Source organism: Aotus nancymaae, unplaced genomic scaffold (genome assembly GCF_030222135.1).
Source record: "Aotus nancymaae isolate 86718 unplaced genomic scaffold, 86718_ANA_hifiasm-v0.15.2.pri h1tg000039l, whole genome shotgun sequence".
NCBI classification, from domain to species: domain Eukaryota; kingdom Metazoa; phylum Chordata; class Mammalia; order Primates; family Aotidae; genus Aotus; species Aotus nancymaae.
In genome coordinates this window covers 5941174-5959806 of record NW_026988453.1, presented here as the reverse complement: position 1 = coordinate 5959806, position 18633 = coordinate 5941174, and the positions used below count along the sequence as shown (strand labels likewise).

The window sequence follows — 18633 nt, the reverse complement described above, 5'->3', positions numbered from 1 at the left end:
CAAGTGATCCTCCTGCTGCTGCTTCCCAAAGTGCTGGGATTATAGGCATGAGCCACTGTGCCTAGCTGTCATTGTAATTCTAAACTAAAAGCAGTCTATAATGGTAAGTTCCAACGGTATAGATTTGAAATGTTAAAAAGCCTCTTTTCTCATTATCGTGGTATTATTTAAAATCTGCATATGTAAAACTCAATATTATTAGGTGGGAGCAAATGTAATTGTGGCTTTTGCCATACATGTGTGTGTATGTATGTAATGGCAAAGTTATGGCTTTTGCCACATGTGTATATTTTTTAGGAGTAGGAAAAGCTGCAATTATGTTTGCACCAACCTAATATATGTTTTTGTTCTAGTTTTTTTACTAATTGAAGCTTGGGTATCTTTCCAAATTTAGAACATCTAGATTTTTTTTTTTTTTTCTTTGAGATCGAGTCTCCTCTGTGCCAGGCTGGAGTACAGTGGTGTGATCTCAGCTCACTGCAACCTCCGACTCCCTGGTTCAAACGATTCTCCTGCCTCAGCTTCCCAAGTAGCTGGGATTACAGGCATGTGCCACCACGCCTGGCTAATTTTTGTATTTTTAGTAGAGATGGGGTTTTACCATGTTGGCCAGGATGGTCTCAATTTCCTGACCTCGTGATCCACCAGCCTCAGCCTCCCAAAGTGCTGGGATGACAGGCATGAGCCACCGCGCCTGGCTAGATCTAGATATTTTTTATTAGAGCTTATTGGTATTTTATTGTTGGTTATAGATATACCAACATTTATTTAGCTTATTCTCTACTAATAGATACTAAAATTTTAATTTGAAGCAATTTTGCAGTGAATTTCCTTTTGCCTATTTGTAAATTCCTATCAGAAAATTACTGGGTCACAGGGCATGCGCTATTAATCTGATAGGTAAAAACAATGAGAGTTTGTATATTTCTTGAATATTTCTTGAATATATATTTCTCACTCTGGGCAACAGAGTGAGACCCTGTCCCAAAGAAAAAAAAATTTAAAAAGTTAATGTGACTGGAAAGTTAAATATATTTTTTAAAATTATAGATAATATAGCTGTTAAATAAAAAATGAGATACTTCTGTGGTAATACAGAAGTCAAAGTGTCTTTTGCCTAAATTAGTGTGTGTTTTTTTTTAAACAGTCTCAGTGACATTGCTCAGTGGGAAGGTTTGTGGGGAGAGGTGTATGTGTGATATATCATTTATTTGGGAAAGGGTGTTCGTACATATTTTGTTGTTTTCAAGGACATTGAGAAACTACTACTCTATGTTCTATTTTGTTTGATTGGTTAGAATCAGATTTAGCTAACCTGAGTTTTAATTTTAAAACAAATTTTTAAATGTCAAATACTTATAAGTTATTCTAATAAGAGCCTTTGCTTTCTCCTAGGATTGGCAGCCACCATTTGCCTGTGATGTTGATAAACTTCATTTTACGCCACGTATCCAGAGACTGAATGAATTGGAGGTAAGTGCCTGTGTTCCAGGGGGACCCTCTTTGAAATTATTAGGATGTATTAAAATTGTTATAGAATCACTAATATAAATCTGTTTTTAGATTTGTATTTGAGTAAATAAGAAAATTTCTTTGAATAGAAAACAGGTCTTTAAAATATTGAATTGGCTAGGCATGGTGGCTCACACTTGTAATCTCAGCACTTGGGAGGCTGAGGCAGGAGGATTGGCCTGGGCAACATAGCAAGACCCTGTTTCTACCAAATAATAATTTAAAAAATTAGCGAGGTGTGGTGGCATGTGCTTGTAGTTCCAGCTACTCGGGAGGCTGAGGTGGGTGGATTGCTTCAGACTGGGAGGTCAAGACTATAGAGCCATGGTTGTGCCACTGTACTCGGCACTCCAGCCTGGGCAACACAGCGAGACCCTGTATAATATATATATGTGTGTGTGTGTGTGTGTGTGTGTGTGTGTATACATATATATATAGACACACACACACATATATATAATACATATCATACAGGGTAAATATATATATATTTACATATGTGAAGATAAACACACACACACACACACACACACACACAATTGTATTTTTTTTGTAGGAATAGGTCTCCCTATGTTGCCTGGGCTGGTCAAACTCCTGGGCTCAATCAGTCCTCCTGCCTCTGACTTCCAAAGCTGGGCATATAAAAGCTTGTTTACTTGCCATATAATTTTAAACAATAATAGGGAATTGTGCTTATAGTACTACTTAAGCTCCTTTCAGAGTGCCTACTTACGTTGCAGCAAGGTATACTACTGAGTGTTTAACTCCCCATCTGTCATGTGGTAGGGACTGAATCAAATTTAAGTCAACTAAAATTTTTATTTACTTTTGATATGGAGTCTCACTCTGTCACCAGGCTGGAGTGCAGTTGCACAATCCTGGCTCACTGCAACCTCTGCCTCCTGGGTTCAAGTGATTCTCCTGCCTCAGCCTCCCAAGTAGCTGGGATTACAAGTGTGTGCCACCAAACCTGGCTAATTTTGGTATTTTTAGTAGAGATGGGGTTTCATCATTTTGCCTAGGCTGGTCTTGAACTCTTGACCTCATTATTATTTTTTGAGATGGAGTCTTGCTCTCTTGTCCAGGCTGGAGTGTAGTGGCGTGATCTTGGCTCACTGCAGCCTCTGCCTCCTGGGTTCAAGAGATTCTCCAGCCTCAGCCTCCTGAGTAGCTGGGATTACAGGTACACCCCACCACACCCGGCTGAGTTTTGTATTTTTAGTAGATATGGAGTTTCACCATGTTGGCCAGGCTAGTCTCAAACTCCTGACCTCAGGTGATCTGCCCCCTTGGCCTCCCAAAGTGCTGGGATTACAGGCATGAGCCATTGCACCTGGCTGGCCATGTATACTTATTTAACCAGCTTTATTTTGTGTATTTTTGGCTGTTTCTCATTGAATTTAGAAAGTGGTATTGTATGATTCTGCTGAAAGAGCATTACATTTAAAAAAAGTTTTTAAATGGTATTGTAATTAAATATTCTAAGAAAGAAAATATCACATGGGCAGGTAATAGGAACTTTAAAATAAGCTAAATGAGATGAAAACTCAATTCATTGTCTTTTAGGCTCAAACTCGTGTAAAATTGAATTTCTTGGACCAGATTGCAAAGTACTGGGAGTTACAGGGAAGTACTCTGAAAATTCCACATGTGGAGAGGAAGATCTTGGACTTATTTCAGCTTAATAAGGTAAAGGACTAATGACCATCTTACTCATTTAATAATCTTACTGACAGAATGAATTTGGTCTTCTTTGCCTTAAAAACAAACTTACTGCTCAGCGAGGTGGCTTGCGCCTGTAATCTTAGCACTTTGGGAGGTTGAGATGGGAGGATTGCTTGAGCCCAGGAGTTTGAGACCAGCTGGGAAACATGGGGAAACCCTGTCTTGAGAAAAAACATTAGCCAGGCATGTTGGCATGTGCCTGTGGTGTAACAGCTTCTTAGGTGGCTTAAGGTGGCAGGATCACTTGAGCCCGGGAGGTGGAGGCTGCAGTGAGCTGTGATTGCACCACGGCACACGAGCCTGGGTAACTGAGTGAGACCCTGTTTCAAAAAAAAAACAAAAAAAAACTTGTTTTTTGAGATGTGTGAAATGAGATTCTCAAGTCAGTTGAGTGATGAGGATCGTCAGGCTCTGCATCCGAAGTCTTGAAGCCTTACGGAATATTTTGCTGCCACCTGTTTTTGTCATTTTTGAACTTTACAAAAATTCTGCACTGTTTCTTTTTATTACAGATAAGGAAACAGGCTCAGGGTGATAAAGAAAAAGCTAAAAAAGCTGAGCCGTGGCCAGGCATGGTGGTTTATGCCTGTAATCCCAGCACTTTGAGAGGCAGAGGCGGGTGGATCACCTGAGGTTAGGAGTTTGAGACCAGCCTAAGCAACATGAAGAAACCCTGTCTCTACTAAAAATACAAAATTAGCCAGGCATGGTGATGTATGCCTGTGATTCCAACTACGCGGAAGGCTGAGGCAGAGGAATCACTTAAACTGGCAAGGCAGAGGTCGCAGTGAGCCGAGATCATGCCATTGTACTTCAGCCTAGGCAACAAGAGTGAAACTCTGTCTCAGGGGGAAAAAAAAAAAAAAAATCAAAAAAAATCTGAGCCATAATTCAATACTAGGCCCATTTCATTCTGAAATTTACATTATTTCCATCAAACATGCTGGCATGCATCCTAGTCTTTAGTCTCTGGAAATTTATTTAAGAGTCCAAAGTAAGACCAAGTATTACAAGCCCCTTCTTTGGTTAGAGATTTAGTTTTAGGTAACGTGGTTCTTTCCACATAATTGTTTTGAGGATGTGATAAGTAGCTTAGAGGGGACAAAATGTTTATGGACCATGTTGTCAAGAGAGATGTTTAAATTTTCTAGCTTAAAATTAATTGTCTGTGTGTGTGTGTGTTTGTGTGTGTGTGTGTGACTGGCAAAACTTTTTTTTTTAAACCCCGATTTTACAACCAAAAACATGTTTTTAAAAGGTAACCGTAGCCAAGAATATTTTCCTCTTGGAGTCATACTTAGGTGCGATTAGAAGTGACTTCCATGTAGTTGTTTCTAATTTTGCTATTTTAACAGTTAGTTGCAGAAGAAGGTGGATTTGCAGTTGTTTGCAAGGATAGAAAATGGACCAAAATTGCTACCAAGATGGGGTTTGCTCCTGGCAAAGCAGTGGGCTCACATATCAGAGGGCATTATGAACGAATCCTCAACCCCTACAACTTATTCCTGTCTGGTGACAGCTTAAGGGTGAGTTTGGAGACTAGTTTTATTTTACTACTTGTTGGTACATTGTCTTTCCAGGGAAATGAAAAGGCCTTGATTGTGTTTGGAAGACCTTCTTTTAGAAGACCTCCTTTTGGTGGGGCATGGTGGCTCATGCCTGTAATCCCAGCACTTTGGGAGGCCAAGGCGGGTGAATGACCTGAGGTCAGGAGTTCAAGACGAACCTGGCCAATATGGAGAAACCCCATCTCTACTAAAAATACAAAAAATAGCTGGGCATGGTGGTGGGTGCCTGTAATCCCAGCTACTTGGGAGGCTGAGGCAGGAGAATTGCTTGAACCTGGAAGGCGGAGGTTGCGGTGAGCCGAGATCACGTCACTTTACTCCAGCCTGGGCGAAAGAGCAAGACTCCGAGACTCTTGTCTCCAAAAAAAAAAAATGAAGACCTTGTTTTGTGTTTTCTTTCCTCCAGTGTTTTTGTTCTGCTTTGAGAGCCACTACTATACTTAGAAGTTTGTTTCTGGAATGAGTAAGATTGTGGAGGAAATTTTTTTTAATGTCAGAAGCTGAAATCTGTATCAACTTCACTACAGGTGTTTTATCTTTACAACAAGGAGTTATTATGTACTTGTTACAACTTTGCATTCACTTTAAATTTAAAGAATTTAAAGTATTTCTGGCTGTCCTATGAAGGTATAAGCTATGAAATAACTTGCCTACCTGTTCTCTTTTGCCAGCTAAGATTTCTAAGGAGATTGTCAGAATGTTGATACTGATAAAAGACAGGGGATTTTATAATGTCGCATAGCTAATTGTTTCGTTCCATTAGTTCCTGCGTAGACATGTTCGTTTCCTGACAAAAATGGTGTTTGTGAAATTATTCACTTAAAAACTTTTAGATAAAACAATCCTATAAAAAATTCCTTTTATTTCCAGGCCTTAGTAGAAAGAAAAGGGGTGTCATTATCCATTCATACCCTTTGAGTTATTCTAGGACTTACAGCAATAAGCCCTATAATTTTAAGAATTGTTTTCTATCCTATAGAGAGGTAGGAAGAGAATAACATAGTTTCTGAGGGGTAAATCACTAATCAAAGTCCTGTCCTAATATTACAGACACACACACACACACACACCCATCTGTAATGCTTAAATCTGGCAGATTTTGTTTTTCTTCCCTCTCTCCCTTATTGATTCCAGGTGAATTTTCTTTTTAGCCTAGAAGAAAGTGGCTAATGTGACATTCAAAACCTCTTTTAAATTGTATTTTTTAATTTATTTTTTTTAGTACATTGTATGAATGTTTAGTGACCCATGGATGAAATTGTTTAGAATATTGAATGTGGAACCTTTTTCCCTCTTATAGTCAGATCTAGACAGAGTTGCCCATAATAAATTAATTTTCTTTTCTCGAACTCTTCCTAAGTTCAAGAGGAAGTTACAGAGAAGAGAGAGAGAGTTCCTTTAATTCTGCTTTGTGGGTTGTAACCTTTTAGAAATGTGTTACTTATATACTTAAAAAGGCAATGTAGTTTTATAGTTAAAAAGCACTTAAGCATTTATGCAGTCAAAGAGTCTGAATGGAATAAGTATTTAAAGGTACCCTTTTGTAAACATTGCATCTACAATATAGGTAAATATTTGTTGAGGGACTTAACTGTGTACCAGGGATGTTTTAGGAAGTGATACACATTCATTGTAGAAAGTTTAAAAACATAGAAGGAAAGTATGGCAAAAATAAAATCACTCCCAATACTTCTACCTGTTATTTCTCTTAGGGCTATTTTTATGTGTACATTGACAAATTGGAAGTGTACTTTTCACATACATCATTGCATCTTGGGTTTTTTTTTACTTAACATATCATGAGCATTTGCCATATCATTGAATATTTTTTGAAAACATGATTTCTAATGACTGGAAATCCGTTTTTTATAGCTGGACTTTATTTTGATTTCTTCTATTGTTGAATGTTTAGGTCGGTTCTAGTTTTGTATTATAATATTATGATGAACGTTCTTTGTATGTAAATTTTTATACCTGTTTCTGGTTTTTGAGATACTTAGTAGGGCAAGAATTGGAGAACATATAGTTAAGAAAAACAGAGGTGTGCAGTGAAGGAATTGTTGCAAAAGGGTGAACTGGAGTGTAAGTTAAATTTTGGGAAGCTGCCGGACGTGGTGGCTCACGCCTGTAATCCCAGCACTTTGAGAGGCCAAGGCAGGCAGATCACAAGATCAAGAGATCGAGACCATCCTGGCCAACATAGTGAAACCCCGTCTCTACTAAAAATATAAAAAATTAGCTGGGCGTGGTGGTGTATGCCTGTAGTCCCAGCTACTCAGGAGGGTGAGGCAGGAGAATTTCTTGAACCCAGGAAGCGGAGGTTGCGGTGAGCTGTCCCGCCTGGCGCTTGGTGACAGAGCGAGACTCTGTCTCAAAAAAAAAATTTTTTTGGGGAAGCTTAAGAAAAGTTGATACATTGTTATAATGGAACAGAGGCCTCAATCTTGCATCATCATGTTTTCTGAATGTCTTGAGGGATTGCTCTGTCTTTGTGGGATGATGTGATTATGGCATGATGATGATATTAATCGCTTCTAAGTCCTAGATTGTGCCTAGGCCTAGTTTCTCAAGTAAAGGTTAAAATTAATGTCTGTGTATTAGTAACATTAGATATAAAACTAACATATCGTGTATTTTGAATTGTAGTTTAGAACAAAATATTAAAGCTCTTCGCATTTCTTCTAAAAAACTACAGGTTGTGATTTTCTTAGGTCTCCAAAATCCTTATAGAACCAAGCAGACCACAGATGGAACCATTGAGACTAACTAGTAGGAGATAGAAAGGAACCACATATACAGTATCTGTATTTGTGATCATCCACTTAACACGATTTATGTGATTCAGCTCCATTTGTATTTTCCTAATCTCTCATACTTTTGTGTCTCAAATAGAAAGTACATTGAATATATAGAGGGGATTAATTTAGATGATGAACAGGTTTTAGTCCCCTCTGCATAATTTTATTAAACATACTCTAAATGCTCTATTGAGGACTTTTTACGGAAAAGAAGGCAATGTTCTATACTAATTTTTTTAAAAAATAAAGTATTTGTTTCTCTCAACTGTTATTGGTATTTAATTTGTCTCATAACTTTTTTTGTTGTTTTGTTTTTGTTTTTGTTTTTGTTTTGAGACAGAGTCTTGCTCTGTCACCCAGGCTGAAGTACATTGACACATTCTTGGTTCACTGCAAACTGCACCTCCCAGTTTCAAGCAATTCTCCTTCATCAGCCTCCAGAGTAGCTGTGATTATGGCACGTGCCACTACACCCAGATAATTTTTGTATTTTTTGATTTCACCATGTTGCTTGGCTAAGCTAGTCTTGAACTCCTGACCTCAAGTGATCTACCTGCCTTGGCCTCCCAAAGTGCTGGGATTACAGGCATGAGCCACTGCTCCTGACCCAACTTTTTTCAGAATGTAAATGTTTTAACTGTTAGGAATATAATAGTTAACTTTTCTGGATCAAATCAAAGTGTAGGTTTAAGTAGAATGAGCAGAATATTTAATATTTATAGGGTGCTGTTACCAGTGGTATATTCATTACTTGTTAACAAGTAATGAGTCAATATTTTTTGATAGTATATTATATTTCTTAAGTATTAGAAATAATTTTTATCCTTTTGTTGCTTTGTACTTTCTGTTATTCTTCCCCCAGTGTCTGTATTTCTGCAAATGTGAGGGAGAAAGGAGCCAAATCTTATTAGTGAGATATTAGGGTAGTAACGGTGCCCATAGTGTCAGTACTTTAGGAAGGTTGTTATTTCCGTGTATTTCATTCCAAATATAGCTGCTGTAACACATCCCAGAGGGTTACTTTAGAACTTGCTTTTAAAAAGGTTTTTCATGATGTTGTGGGTCATCTTATGAAAGAGTAGTATTTAACTGAAATTCATATTGGCTTTAGTGGCAATATGTTTGTTGTGGTAATGTTTTGTTGGCCTTAAATGTCCTCCAGCTTAGAATTAAACTGAAAAGAAAAACCAAAGCAAGAATAGATGGATTTCTGATCAGAACCGAAGTTATTACTCTGGGCTGCCAGTTGATCTTTGCCTTGTGAGTTGGACTTTGTAGGGATATGCTGTAGTAAATGGAAACCCTAGTGAGGAAGAATACTTTACTCAAAAGACCTGTTTCTTCAATTCAGGTGATATCTTTAGATGATAACTTTGCTAGTTACTATACAATTGTAAAATCTAGAAAACATATTGGATTCCCTATTTTTTAATTCCTAACACTTTTTAAAAATGAGATTTTTTAATACGGAAAACTGTTCTGGGAGCTTATAAGGGGCCTTTCTAACAATTTAGACCTGTTAACTAACAGTTGCAAGCAAAAAAATTCCGAGTGGTTCAATGGGAATGCCTTGAGACTGCTATGGCCTGTTGTAACCTGATGATGTCAGCAATGAAGAGTAAAAGCAACACCACCTGTTAAAATTTTTAAAAATCTTTTTTTACCTGTATATTTGCATGTATGTGGTTGGTAACTGCAGACTTGTCTTTATTTTTGTTTAGATTTTTTTAAATTGTAGGCCTGTTATGTTATCTACATAAATAGTTGTAAAATATACCTTACAAAAATCCACTGAATCTCTCTAAGATTAAAAAAAGAGGGAATTCATCAGTACAGTTGTTATTTCTAGTGTTTGCAGAAGCCAAATCTGACCACAGACACCAAGGACAAGGAGTACAAACCCCATGATATTCCCCAGAGGCAGTCTGTGCAGCCCTCGGAAACATGCCCCCCAGCCCGACGAGCAAAACGCATGAGAGCAGAGGTAAGAGCTTCATGAGTTTGATTAGAAAGAATTCTCAAGCCCTAATACTAATGGCTGTCTGACGCTGGATTTCTCTTATGTGTATGTTCTTTGTAGTTTTGAACCTTGTTAATCTCACAAAGGGATGCTGTTTGTATTCCAGCTTTTACACTTGGGTGAATTGTACCATCGAAGGGGTAAGGAATTGGAGAAATCTTTCTATGTTTATGCTGCCGGGACAGATAGCTGCTTGTTATTAGTCAAGGCCTTAGGAAGAATTGGTGTTCTTGGGTTCTTACTTGGATTGCCCATTACCCTTACAAAGTTGGGTGATGTTTAATGGAGATTAAGGCTAGAAAACAGGAAGATGAGGAGTTTTTTTAAACAGAGTGGTTAGAAGACAGTTAAAGCCACTTTTCTCATACTTGCTTTGCTTTTTTGTAAAGAGGCAGAGTCTCGCTGTATTGCACAGGCTGGAGTGCAGTGGTGTGATCTCGGCTGAATGCAACCTCTTTCTCCCAGGTTCAAGCAATTCTCCTGCCTCAGCCTCCTGAGTATCTGGGACTACAGGCGCACGCTGCCATGCCCAGCTAATTTTTTTTTTATTTTAGTAGAGACAGGGTTTCACCATGTTGCCCAGCTTGGTCTCGAACCCCTGAGCTCAGGCAATCTGCCCGCCTTGTCCTCCCAAAGTGCTAGGATTATAGGTGTGAATCACCGTGCCCGACCCACTTTTCTCAGACTTTTTATGGAATCAGTGGCACATATTTATGCTAAGCTGAAGAATTGGGCAGCCTCAGGGGGCACTGAATAAATAGGATGAGATAAAAGAGACACATGAGGGAAAGTCAGTAGGGAAAGATTGATAAGAAAGGATTTTTTTTTCTTCTTCCTTCTCTTCTTTTTAGAGATGGTCTGACTAAGAAAGGGTTTTTTTTTCTTCTTCCTCTTCTTCGTTTTAGAGATGTTCTAGCTCTGTCTCCTAGTGTGGAGTGCAGTGGCATGATCATAGCTCACTGTAAGCTTCTAGGCTCAGATGATCCTGCCACCTCAGCCTCCTGAGTAGCTGGGACTACAGATGTATGCCACATATGTGCACTTAATTAAAAGATTTTAAATAGAGACAAGATCTCACTGTGTTGCCCACGCTGGAGAAGGATTATTTGCTTTAAGACTTTTCTGCGGCCGGGTGTGGTGGCTCATGCCTGTAATTCCAGCACTCTGGGAGGCCGAGGTGGGTGGATCACCTGAGGTCAGGAGTTCGAAACCATCCTGACCAACAAGGTGAAACCTCGTCTCTAAAAAAAAAAAAGACTTCTCTGCTCTGAGAAGTTTTCCCTGGGAAAGAAAGAATATTTTTCTAGTTACCTTGTTCCCATACCAGAGGTATAAAGATAGATTTTGGATTCCTGCCTAGCCTGATGGACATGTGAGTTTTAGGACTCAGTGATCATATATAGGTAACTGTTCAGAGCTGGGAAGCCTCATATTGCATTAATCATAGTAAATCAGTCACTGGCTTTTGATAATGATCAAAAATTTAAAAAAATCAGCCATTTTGTTTTCTGAAGAAATAAATAAGAGAGTTGTTTTTCACTTGCTAAGTTGAGATAGGAAAAATATTTAGTGACTCCTTTCTTCTTAAGGAAGGAGACTGCCCAGAATAAGGAAAATATGGTTATTTGAAGCCCATAAGCATGTTTAAGGTTCATTAATCTATGAATCAGTTCTTTCTTGAGCATATTCTTGATCTTATAAATGTATATGTAAGATGTGCCCCAGTGCTGTGGATGCCTGCGTCTGCCTTGATGACACCTGACAGTAATGATATTGCCCATGGAAGAAACTTTTTTTAGCAGTGGACATCCTTAATATGTGTGAAGAAACACGGGCAAAGTGAGAAAGTATAGTTCCCCAAATATTTCAGCATTAAAGACCACAAAAATGGTTTTGTTTGCTTTACCAGTAAGTATCAGCACTTTAAGAAATAATAGAGATTGGCTCATATATCCTCAATGAGGAACGAGTCCTTAACAGTTTAGTGATGTTAGAAGTGTAGTTTATAATAATATTTTATTAAAATAATTTATAGAAAGTTATTGTGGAAGCCAAATTTTTTATAAATACTGGCAGACCTTGGAAGAGGTCAGCAAACTCTTAGAGGCTAATGGAATTATGACATTTATATAACTATTTAGTGCCATTTGGCTTAGTGCGACAATTGAATAAAGCATAGAGCAAATAGATAAGAACCAAGAACCTGGCCGGGCGTGGTGGCTCACGCCTGTAATCCCAGCACTTTTGGAGGCTGAGGCGGGCGGATCACGAGGTCAAGAGATCGAGACCATCCTGGCCAACATGGTGAAACCCCATCTCTACTAAAAATAAAAAAAATTACCTGGGCGTGGTGGCGCGTGCCTGCAGTCCCAGCTACTCGGGAGGCTGAGGCTGGAGAATTGCTTGAACCTGGGAGGTGGAGGTTGCAGTGAGCCGAGGTCGTGCCACTGCACTCCAGCCTGGCACCTGGTAACGGAGTGAGACTCTGTTTCAAAAAAAAAAAAAAGAACTAAGAACCTTCTAGGAGGAAAATAAGAGTTGTCCTTCTGAATTTGAATAGAAACACTTCTCTTTTTTTTTTTTTGAGACAGAGACTGGCTCTTGTTGCCCAGGCTGTAGTGTAGTGGCATGATCTTGGCTTACTGTAACCTCTGCCTCCTGGTTCAAGCAATTCTCGTGCCTCAGCCTCCTGAGTAGCTGGGACCACAGGTGTGCGCCACAACACCTGGCTAATTTTTGTATTTTTAGTAGAGACAGGGTTTCACCATGATGGCCAGGCTGATCTCAAACTCCTGGTGTCAAGTGATCCACCCACCTCAGCCTCCCAAAATGCTGGGATTACAGGTGTGGGCCGTCTCGCCCAGCCACAATTTGTTCTTGATCCTTTGACTTTTCCCTACTTTTTTTTCTTTTTTTTTTTTTTTTGAGACAGAGTCTTGCTCTGTCATCCAGGCTGGAGTGCAGTGGCGCAATCTTGGCTCACTGCAACCTCCTCTTCCCGGGTTCAAGCGATTCTCCTGCCTTAGCCTCCCAAGTAGCTGGGACTACAGGTGCATGCCACCACGCTCAGCTAATTTTTTTGATTTTAGTAGAGACAGGGTTTCATTGTTGGCCAGGCTGGTCTTGAACTTTGTCTGACCTCAAATGATCTGCCAGCCTCGGCCTCCCAAAGTGTTTCTGTTACAGGTGTGAGCCACTGTGCCTGGCCAACTTTTCCCTATTTTGAAATTTCTCATCCATGCCTTAATAGTAGTTTCAAAGGTGAGTTCTCTTCCCTAGGAAGAGAGAGAAGTATGTTTTGAATGCCCTGTTAATAGAGACAATTTGTAGGATGTAGTCACCTTGAGATTCCAGTTGGATTTTTAAAGAATATTTCTTCTTAAAGGAAATATTCATGTATATGACAATTTTTTTTAGGCCACGAATATTAAAATAGAACCTGAAGAGACAACAGAAGCCAGAACTCACAATCTGAGACGTCGAATGGGTTGTCCAACTCCAAAATTTGAAAGTGGTAAGAAAATTTATCCATGAATAGGAAAGAAAAAGTAAATAAAGTAAAATTAATTATTCATAAAGTAAACATTATAAGCTGAAAAAGTCAATAGAAAAAAATTTAAAATAAATATTAAAGCAGCTATTGCATAGTAGTAGCCACTGGGTTGGGCTTTGAGAAATAAAATCTTAATATATCAACAATGTCCTTGTTCTCATAATTAACTGACTAGTGGAAGAGAGAAACAGATGCTGTATGTATGCATATTAGAAGTGTGGATGACTTTCTCACCTGTAGTGAGTTGCTACTTTGAAATTTGAATCAATACAGTCATTGAAAAGAAGTAATTTGTGAAAAATATAGGTGTCTTTGACTAAATGTCTAATAGATTTATTTCAGTCAAGGCAAACAGACATGCTTCCTAAATCTGAATTGTAGTTAATTGGTTGTCTGGCTATGACTTGATGTAAGTCACTGAGAGGTGAATTCGAGATTCTCTTAAGAGAAATCTTATATCCTACATAGGAGGCACATACAAATTAAGACGTGACTTAAATTTGCTCCACTTAAGCATTAGTGAGCTAGTGGAAAGGCAACATAATGCAGTGGAAAGTAATAGAGATACAATATAAAGTAATACAGTAATCTTTGCCCAACTGCTAACTAGCTATGTGACCTTAGAGGTATTTCTTCACTTACTTTAACATTAGTTTTCTTACCTTTGAAATGGGTTTGTTGTGAAGGATTAAATACTTTATGGAAAACATTTAGCCCACAACACCTACCACATGATAGTTCATTAATTGATAGCCAGTGTTTTAGCCAAACTTCTCAGTCTTCAGAATCAGGAATTTGGAGACCAGGAGGATGACCAGGAAGTCATCTTAGATCATGGAGAGATAATGTCTAATGAGGAGGTATAGTTGGTGAATTGTCAGTCTCTTATAGTCATGGCCAAGAGGAACTTTTTTTCATGAGTATATATTATGTCTTGGTCGTAAGAAAACTCTAGCTTCTATTTTGAAAGCATACAAACTTGAGGGACGTCTCCAGACATAAACTACATCTTGAAATTCAAATGACACAAGAGTTTGCTTTTTTTCCAAGTAGTCAGCATTTGAGCCCTTGAATAAAGTATACTGGGTGCTATTGCTACTAAAATGAAAACACACATGAAATTATGTTTGTGTACAGTGTGTGCATTGGGAGGGAGATGATGAGGTGAGGGAGGAAGTGGAGAAAAGCATCGTACAGAAATAGCTAATTTTGAATTGCCTCCTACAGAGAAAGAAATGAAGAGTAGCATCAAGCAAGAACCCATTGAGAGGAAAGATTATATTGTAGAAAATGAGAAGGAAAAGCCCAAGAGTCGATCTAAAAAAGCCGCCAATGCTGTGAGTGACATCTCCCTTTCTCCTTTTTCTTTTTTCATTCTCTTCTCCTTTTTCTTCTTTTCCTCTCCTTTCTTTAATCCACTTTACCCGCCCCCCCCGCAGTTTAAACTTTTGTGCCTTAAATAAGACTGTTTAATTTAGTGTTCGACAATAAAAAGATATTTTGAAGTCAGTTTCTAGTATTAGTTAATAAATGAAGAAATACATGATCGTATTATAAAGATGGTAGTAACATCTGGGGGGCATTGACTGCCATTATTCTGGAATACTTTTACTTTAGCACTAAATAATAATGAACTGTAATCTAGCTCATTATACATAGAATTGCTCATAAATCACTAGCTCACTTCTACATGAGCTTAAGACTAGATCAAAAATCCAAGTTAGGCTGGGTGTGGTGGCTCACGCCTGTAATCCCAGCACTTTGAGAGGCCGAGGCAGGCAGATCACCTGAAGTCAGGAGTTCATGACCAGCCTGACCAACATGGTGAAACCCTGTCTCTTAAAAAAAAAAAAAAAAATACAACTTAGCGTTTTCCAACTTTCCAGCTAGCAAAGGGAAGGAAGGAAATGAAAAGAAGGAATAAAAAAGGAAGAAAGAGGAAGGAAGGAATGAAAGGAAAGTAGGGAAGGAAGGAAGAAAAAAAGAACAAAGGAAGCAGTTGTAGGGGGTAGGAGGACATGGCAGAGTTAGAGGGCTGGGAACTGTTTACTCTGTGGAAAACTTTTATTAAAAGTAAAGCCCGATGGCATTAGAAGGGATCTGGTGGTTCTTCTCTGCCCTCTTCAGAGAGCCTGAAACAGTGCTTTTTTTCTTGAAACTAGAAATTATTCTAATTGAATATTCTTTCCATAAATGTCACCCTCTGCCCTACCCTCTCTCCCCAATACAATCAGAAAACTGACAGAGCTAGATTTTTATTTACTACAATAAATAGACTGAAACAGTTAGACTCCCTGTTTAGTTGAATTCTCAGCTTTTCTAGTATTGAGTAATGTATTAGTTTGCTAGGGCTGCTATAAGGATGTGCCACAGACTGAGTGGCTTAAACAACAGAAATTTATTTTTTCAGTTATATAGGCTGGGAAATTTGAGATCAAGGTGTTGGCAGGGTTGATTTCTTCTGAGCCCTCTTTCCTTGGCTGTAGATGGCTGTTTTTCACATGGTCTTTCCTCTGTACATATCTTTGTCCTTATAAGGACACCAGTCATATTGGATGATTACCTCTTAAAGGACTCATTTCCAAATATAGTCACATTCTGAGGTACTGAGGGTTAGGACTTCAACATGTGAGTTTTGGGGGGAATACAGGGTACCCCATAACAAATAATAATATGCATTATCACTGGGCATTAGAGGAACTTCTTAACCATGGCCCCTTAATTAGAATTAAAAGCGGTAATTTATTTTTATTTTTTTAGAGATAGGGTCTCACTCTGTCACCCAGGCGGGAGTACAGTGACGAAATCGTAGCTACTGACACCTTAAACTCCTGGGCTCCAGGGATCCTCTTGCCCCAGCCTCTTAGTAGCTGGGACCATGAGTGTGCACCACCATGCCCAGCTAATTTTTTTTTTTAATTTCTTGTAGAGACAATGTCTCGCCATATTGCCCAGGCTGGTCTCAACTGCTGGCTTCAAGCAGTCCTGCCAGGGCCTCCAAAAGTGTTGGGATTATAAGCTTAAGCCACCGTGCCAGGCCTAAATTGGTAGTTTAATGTGGTTAATTGACTTTAAAACTGTTTTGTTTAAAATATGAAAAAATTGTATTTTTTCCATCATAAATTCTACTCTTGGTTAGGTTGGTAATTTATTACTTATTACCTGGTATCTTTTTTTTTTTTCTGAGACAGGGTCTCTGTCACCCAGGCTAGAATGCAATGGTGTAATTAAGGGCTCACTGCAACCTTGACTTACCAGGCTCAAGTGATCCTCCTGTCTCAACTCCCCAAGTAGCTGGGACTATAGGCGTGCGCTTCCATGTTTGGCATCTTGTTGTTTTAGCACCTGCTAAAAACTAGATCTTTAAATAACAAACTTTAAGTGCATGACAATTGAGAAAGCTAGGAAAGTACACTTTAGATTTGGGTATGCATGAGGTATTGTGAAATATCCCTTATAGAAAGTGAAGCATTTTTATTTAAAATATTCCTTATAGAGGTTGAAGCATTTGAAGCAGGATAAAGAGACTAGATTAGGCCTTAGATTCATTTCATTCCTAGAATTTTAGAAAATCAAATAACAGCTTATAATTCCTTTGTTCTGTACCCATTTTTACTGCTACAGGTGGACCTGTATGTCTGCCTCTTATGTGGCAGTGGCAATGATGAAGACCGGCTACTGTTGTGTGATGGCTGTGATGACAGTTACCATACCTTTTGCTTGATCCCACCTCTCCATGATGTTCCCAAGGGAGACTGGAGGTGTCCTAAGTGTTTGGCTCAGGTAAGAATTAATGGTAGAAGTAACAATAGAGAATTTTCTTTAGGGCATTTTTCTTTGCCTTTGAGTTTCAGGGACTCACTTTGTTGCCCAGGCTGGAGTGCGGTAGTGCAAACATGGCTCACTGCAGCCTTAACCTCACTGGCTCAAGCGATTCTCCCACCTCAGCTCCCCAAGTAGCTGAGATTACAGGCCTATGCCATGACGCCTGGCTAATTTTTGTATTTTTTTGTACAGAGGGGGTTTCACCATGTTGCCCAGACTGGTTTCAAACTCCTGAGTTCAAACAATCCTCCTGCCTCAGCCTTCCAGAGTGCTAGGATTATAGGCCTGAGCCACCTCACTTGGCCTGCCTTTGAGTTTTAGATTTGGCAGTCGACAGTAATGAAGCCCATGAAGAAAACTGGGCTGGACCTGAATAGGAAAGAGGTCTTAGAAGTGAGTTCCACAATATATGTAGGTAGTTAAGAGACAGAAAATAATTTTTAATAACTATCTTATTGTTTATTAAAAAAAATTTCTTATAAAAAGCTTACATGCTCTTTGCAATAATTATTAAAACACTGAACAACTTAAAAAGTAGGGCTGTGATTTCACAGTGCATACATAACCACTGTTAATGTCTTGGTGTATATTAATTCGGACTTTTTTCTATTTTAAGCAAATGGAGTTACCTTATATAAGTAATTTTAGTAATCTGCTTTTTTCATTTATAGAGACATTTTCATGTACCACTGTGATTACTGATGTTTTTAATAGTGCATGCTGTCATTGGCAAAATCTGAAAAGGATCTACCATTACCTTTATGAGGATTATTTATTTATTTATTTTGAGACAGGATCTCACTCTGTCACCCAGGCTGGAGTGCAGTGGTGTCATCTCAGCTCACTTGCAACCTCCGCCTCCTGGGCTAGAGTGATCCTCCCATCTCAGCCTCCCGGGCAGCTGGGACTACAGGCTTGTACCACTATTCCTGGCTAATTTTTGTATTTTTAGTAGAAAAAGGGTTTTGCCATGTTGTCCAGGCTGGTCTCAAACTCCTGAGGTCAGGTGACCCGCCTGCCTCAGCCTCCCAAAGTGCCAGGGATTGCAGGTGTAAGCCACCATGCCCGGCCCTCAGGATTATTATGTATTAATATTATGATGCAGTCAGTCTATTACCCTTGTTAGGGTTGGATTATAATATAATAGTAAGAAGGTTTATGGATATAAAGTTTTGAGTTCTTTTCCATGTAGCTATGTTACAACATAAGGGTATCTCCATCAATGGGAGGTTATTAGGCATGAGACAGGGCAGGGGGCCATGGGTGTTAGACGAATTATTTAGTACCTTTTAATAGGGATGACCTTATCAATGGGTCTGGAATATTTAAGTCTGTTGGCTCACAAAGATCTAGGGCAGCTTATATTGCCCCTGTTACCTCCCAGTATTAGGTTATAATCAAATATTGCTGGCCTCAGAGCCATTCTGTTTCCATCAAGTAGTTTATCTCTATTTTGATCTATTGTATATTGATTTTCTAGTTTTAACTTCCAGGAGGACATTATTTCTCTCATTTACAGTATTGAAAACATTATTTGATTCTGAAGGAAGTCGAGTCTTTAGGCTGCCTCTTTATAAATACATAAATGTATCCAAGTTGTGGTTGTTAAAATTGACATTTTATTTGCTCATT

At 38.8% G+C, this 18633-nt stretch overlaps 1 protein-coding gene across 1 annotated transcript in view; it reads left to right on the top strand.

The window, feature by feature from the left end:
- The window catches only part of KDM5B (lysine demethylase 5B), an 81088-nt gene that overhangs the window by 25590 nt on the left and 36865 nt on the right, over positions 1-18633 (top strand). Inside the window, exons 2-8 of the mRNA XM_021677232.2 lie at positions 1396-1473; positions 3079-3201; positions 4593-4763; positions 9453-9587; positions 13041-13137; positions 14404-14513; positions 16801-16959. Coding sequence (XP_021532907.2) covers positions 1396-1473; positions 3079-3201; positions 4593-4763; positions 9453-9587; positions 13041-13137; positions 14404-14513; positions 16801-16959 — 873 coding nt within the window. The remainder of the gene's footprint in view (positions 1-1395; positions 1474-3078; positions 3202-4592; positions 4764-9452; positions 9588-13040; positions 13138-14403; positions 14514-16800; positions 16960-18633) is intronic.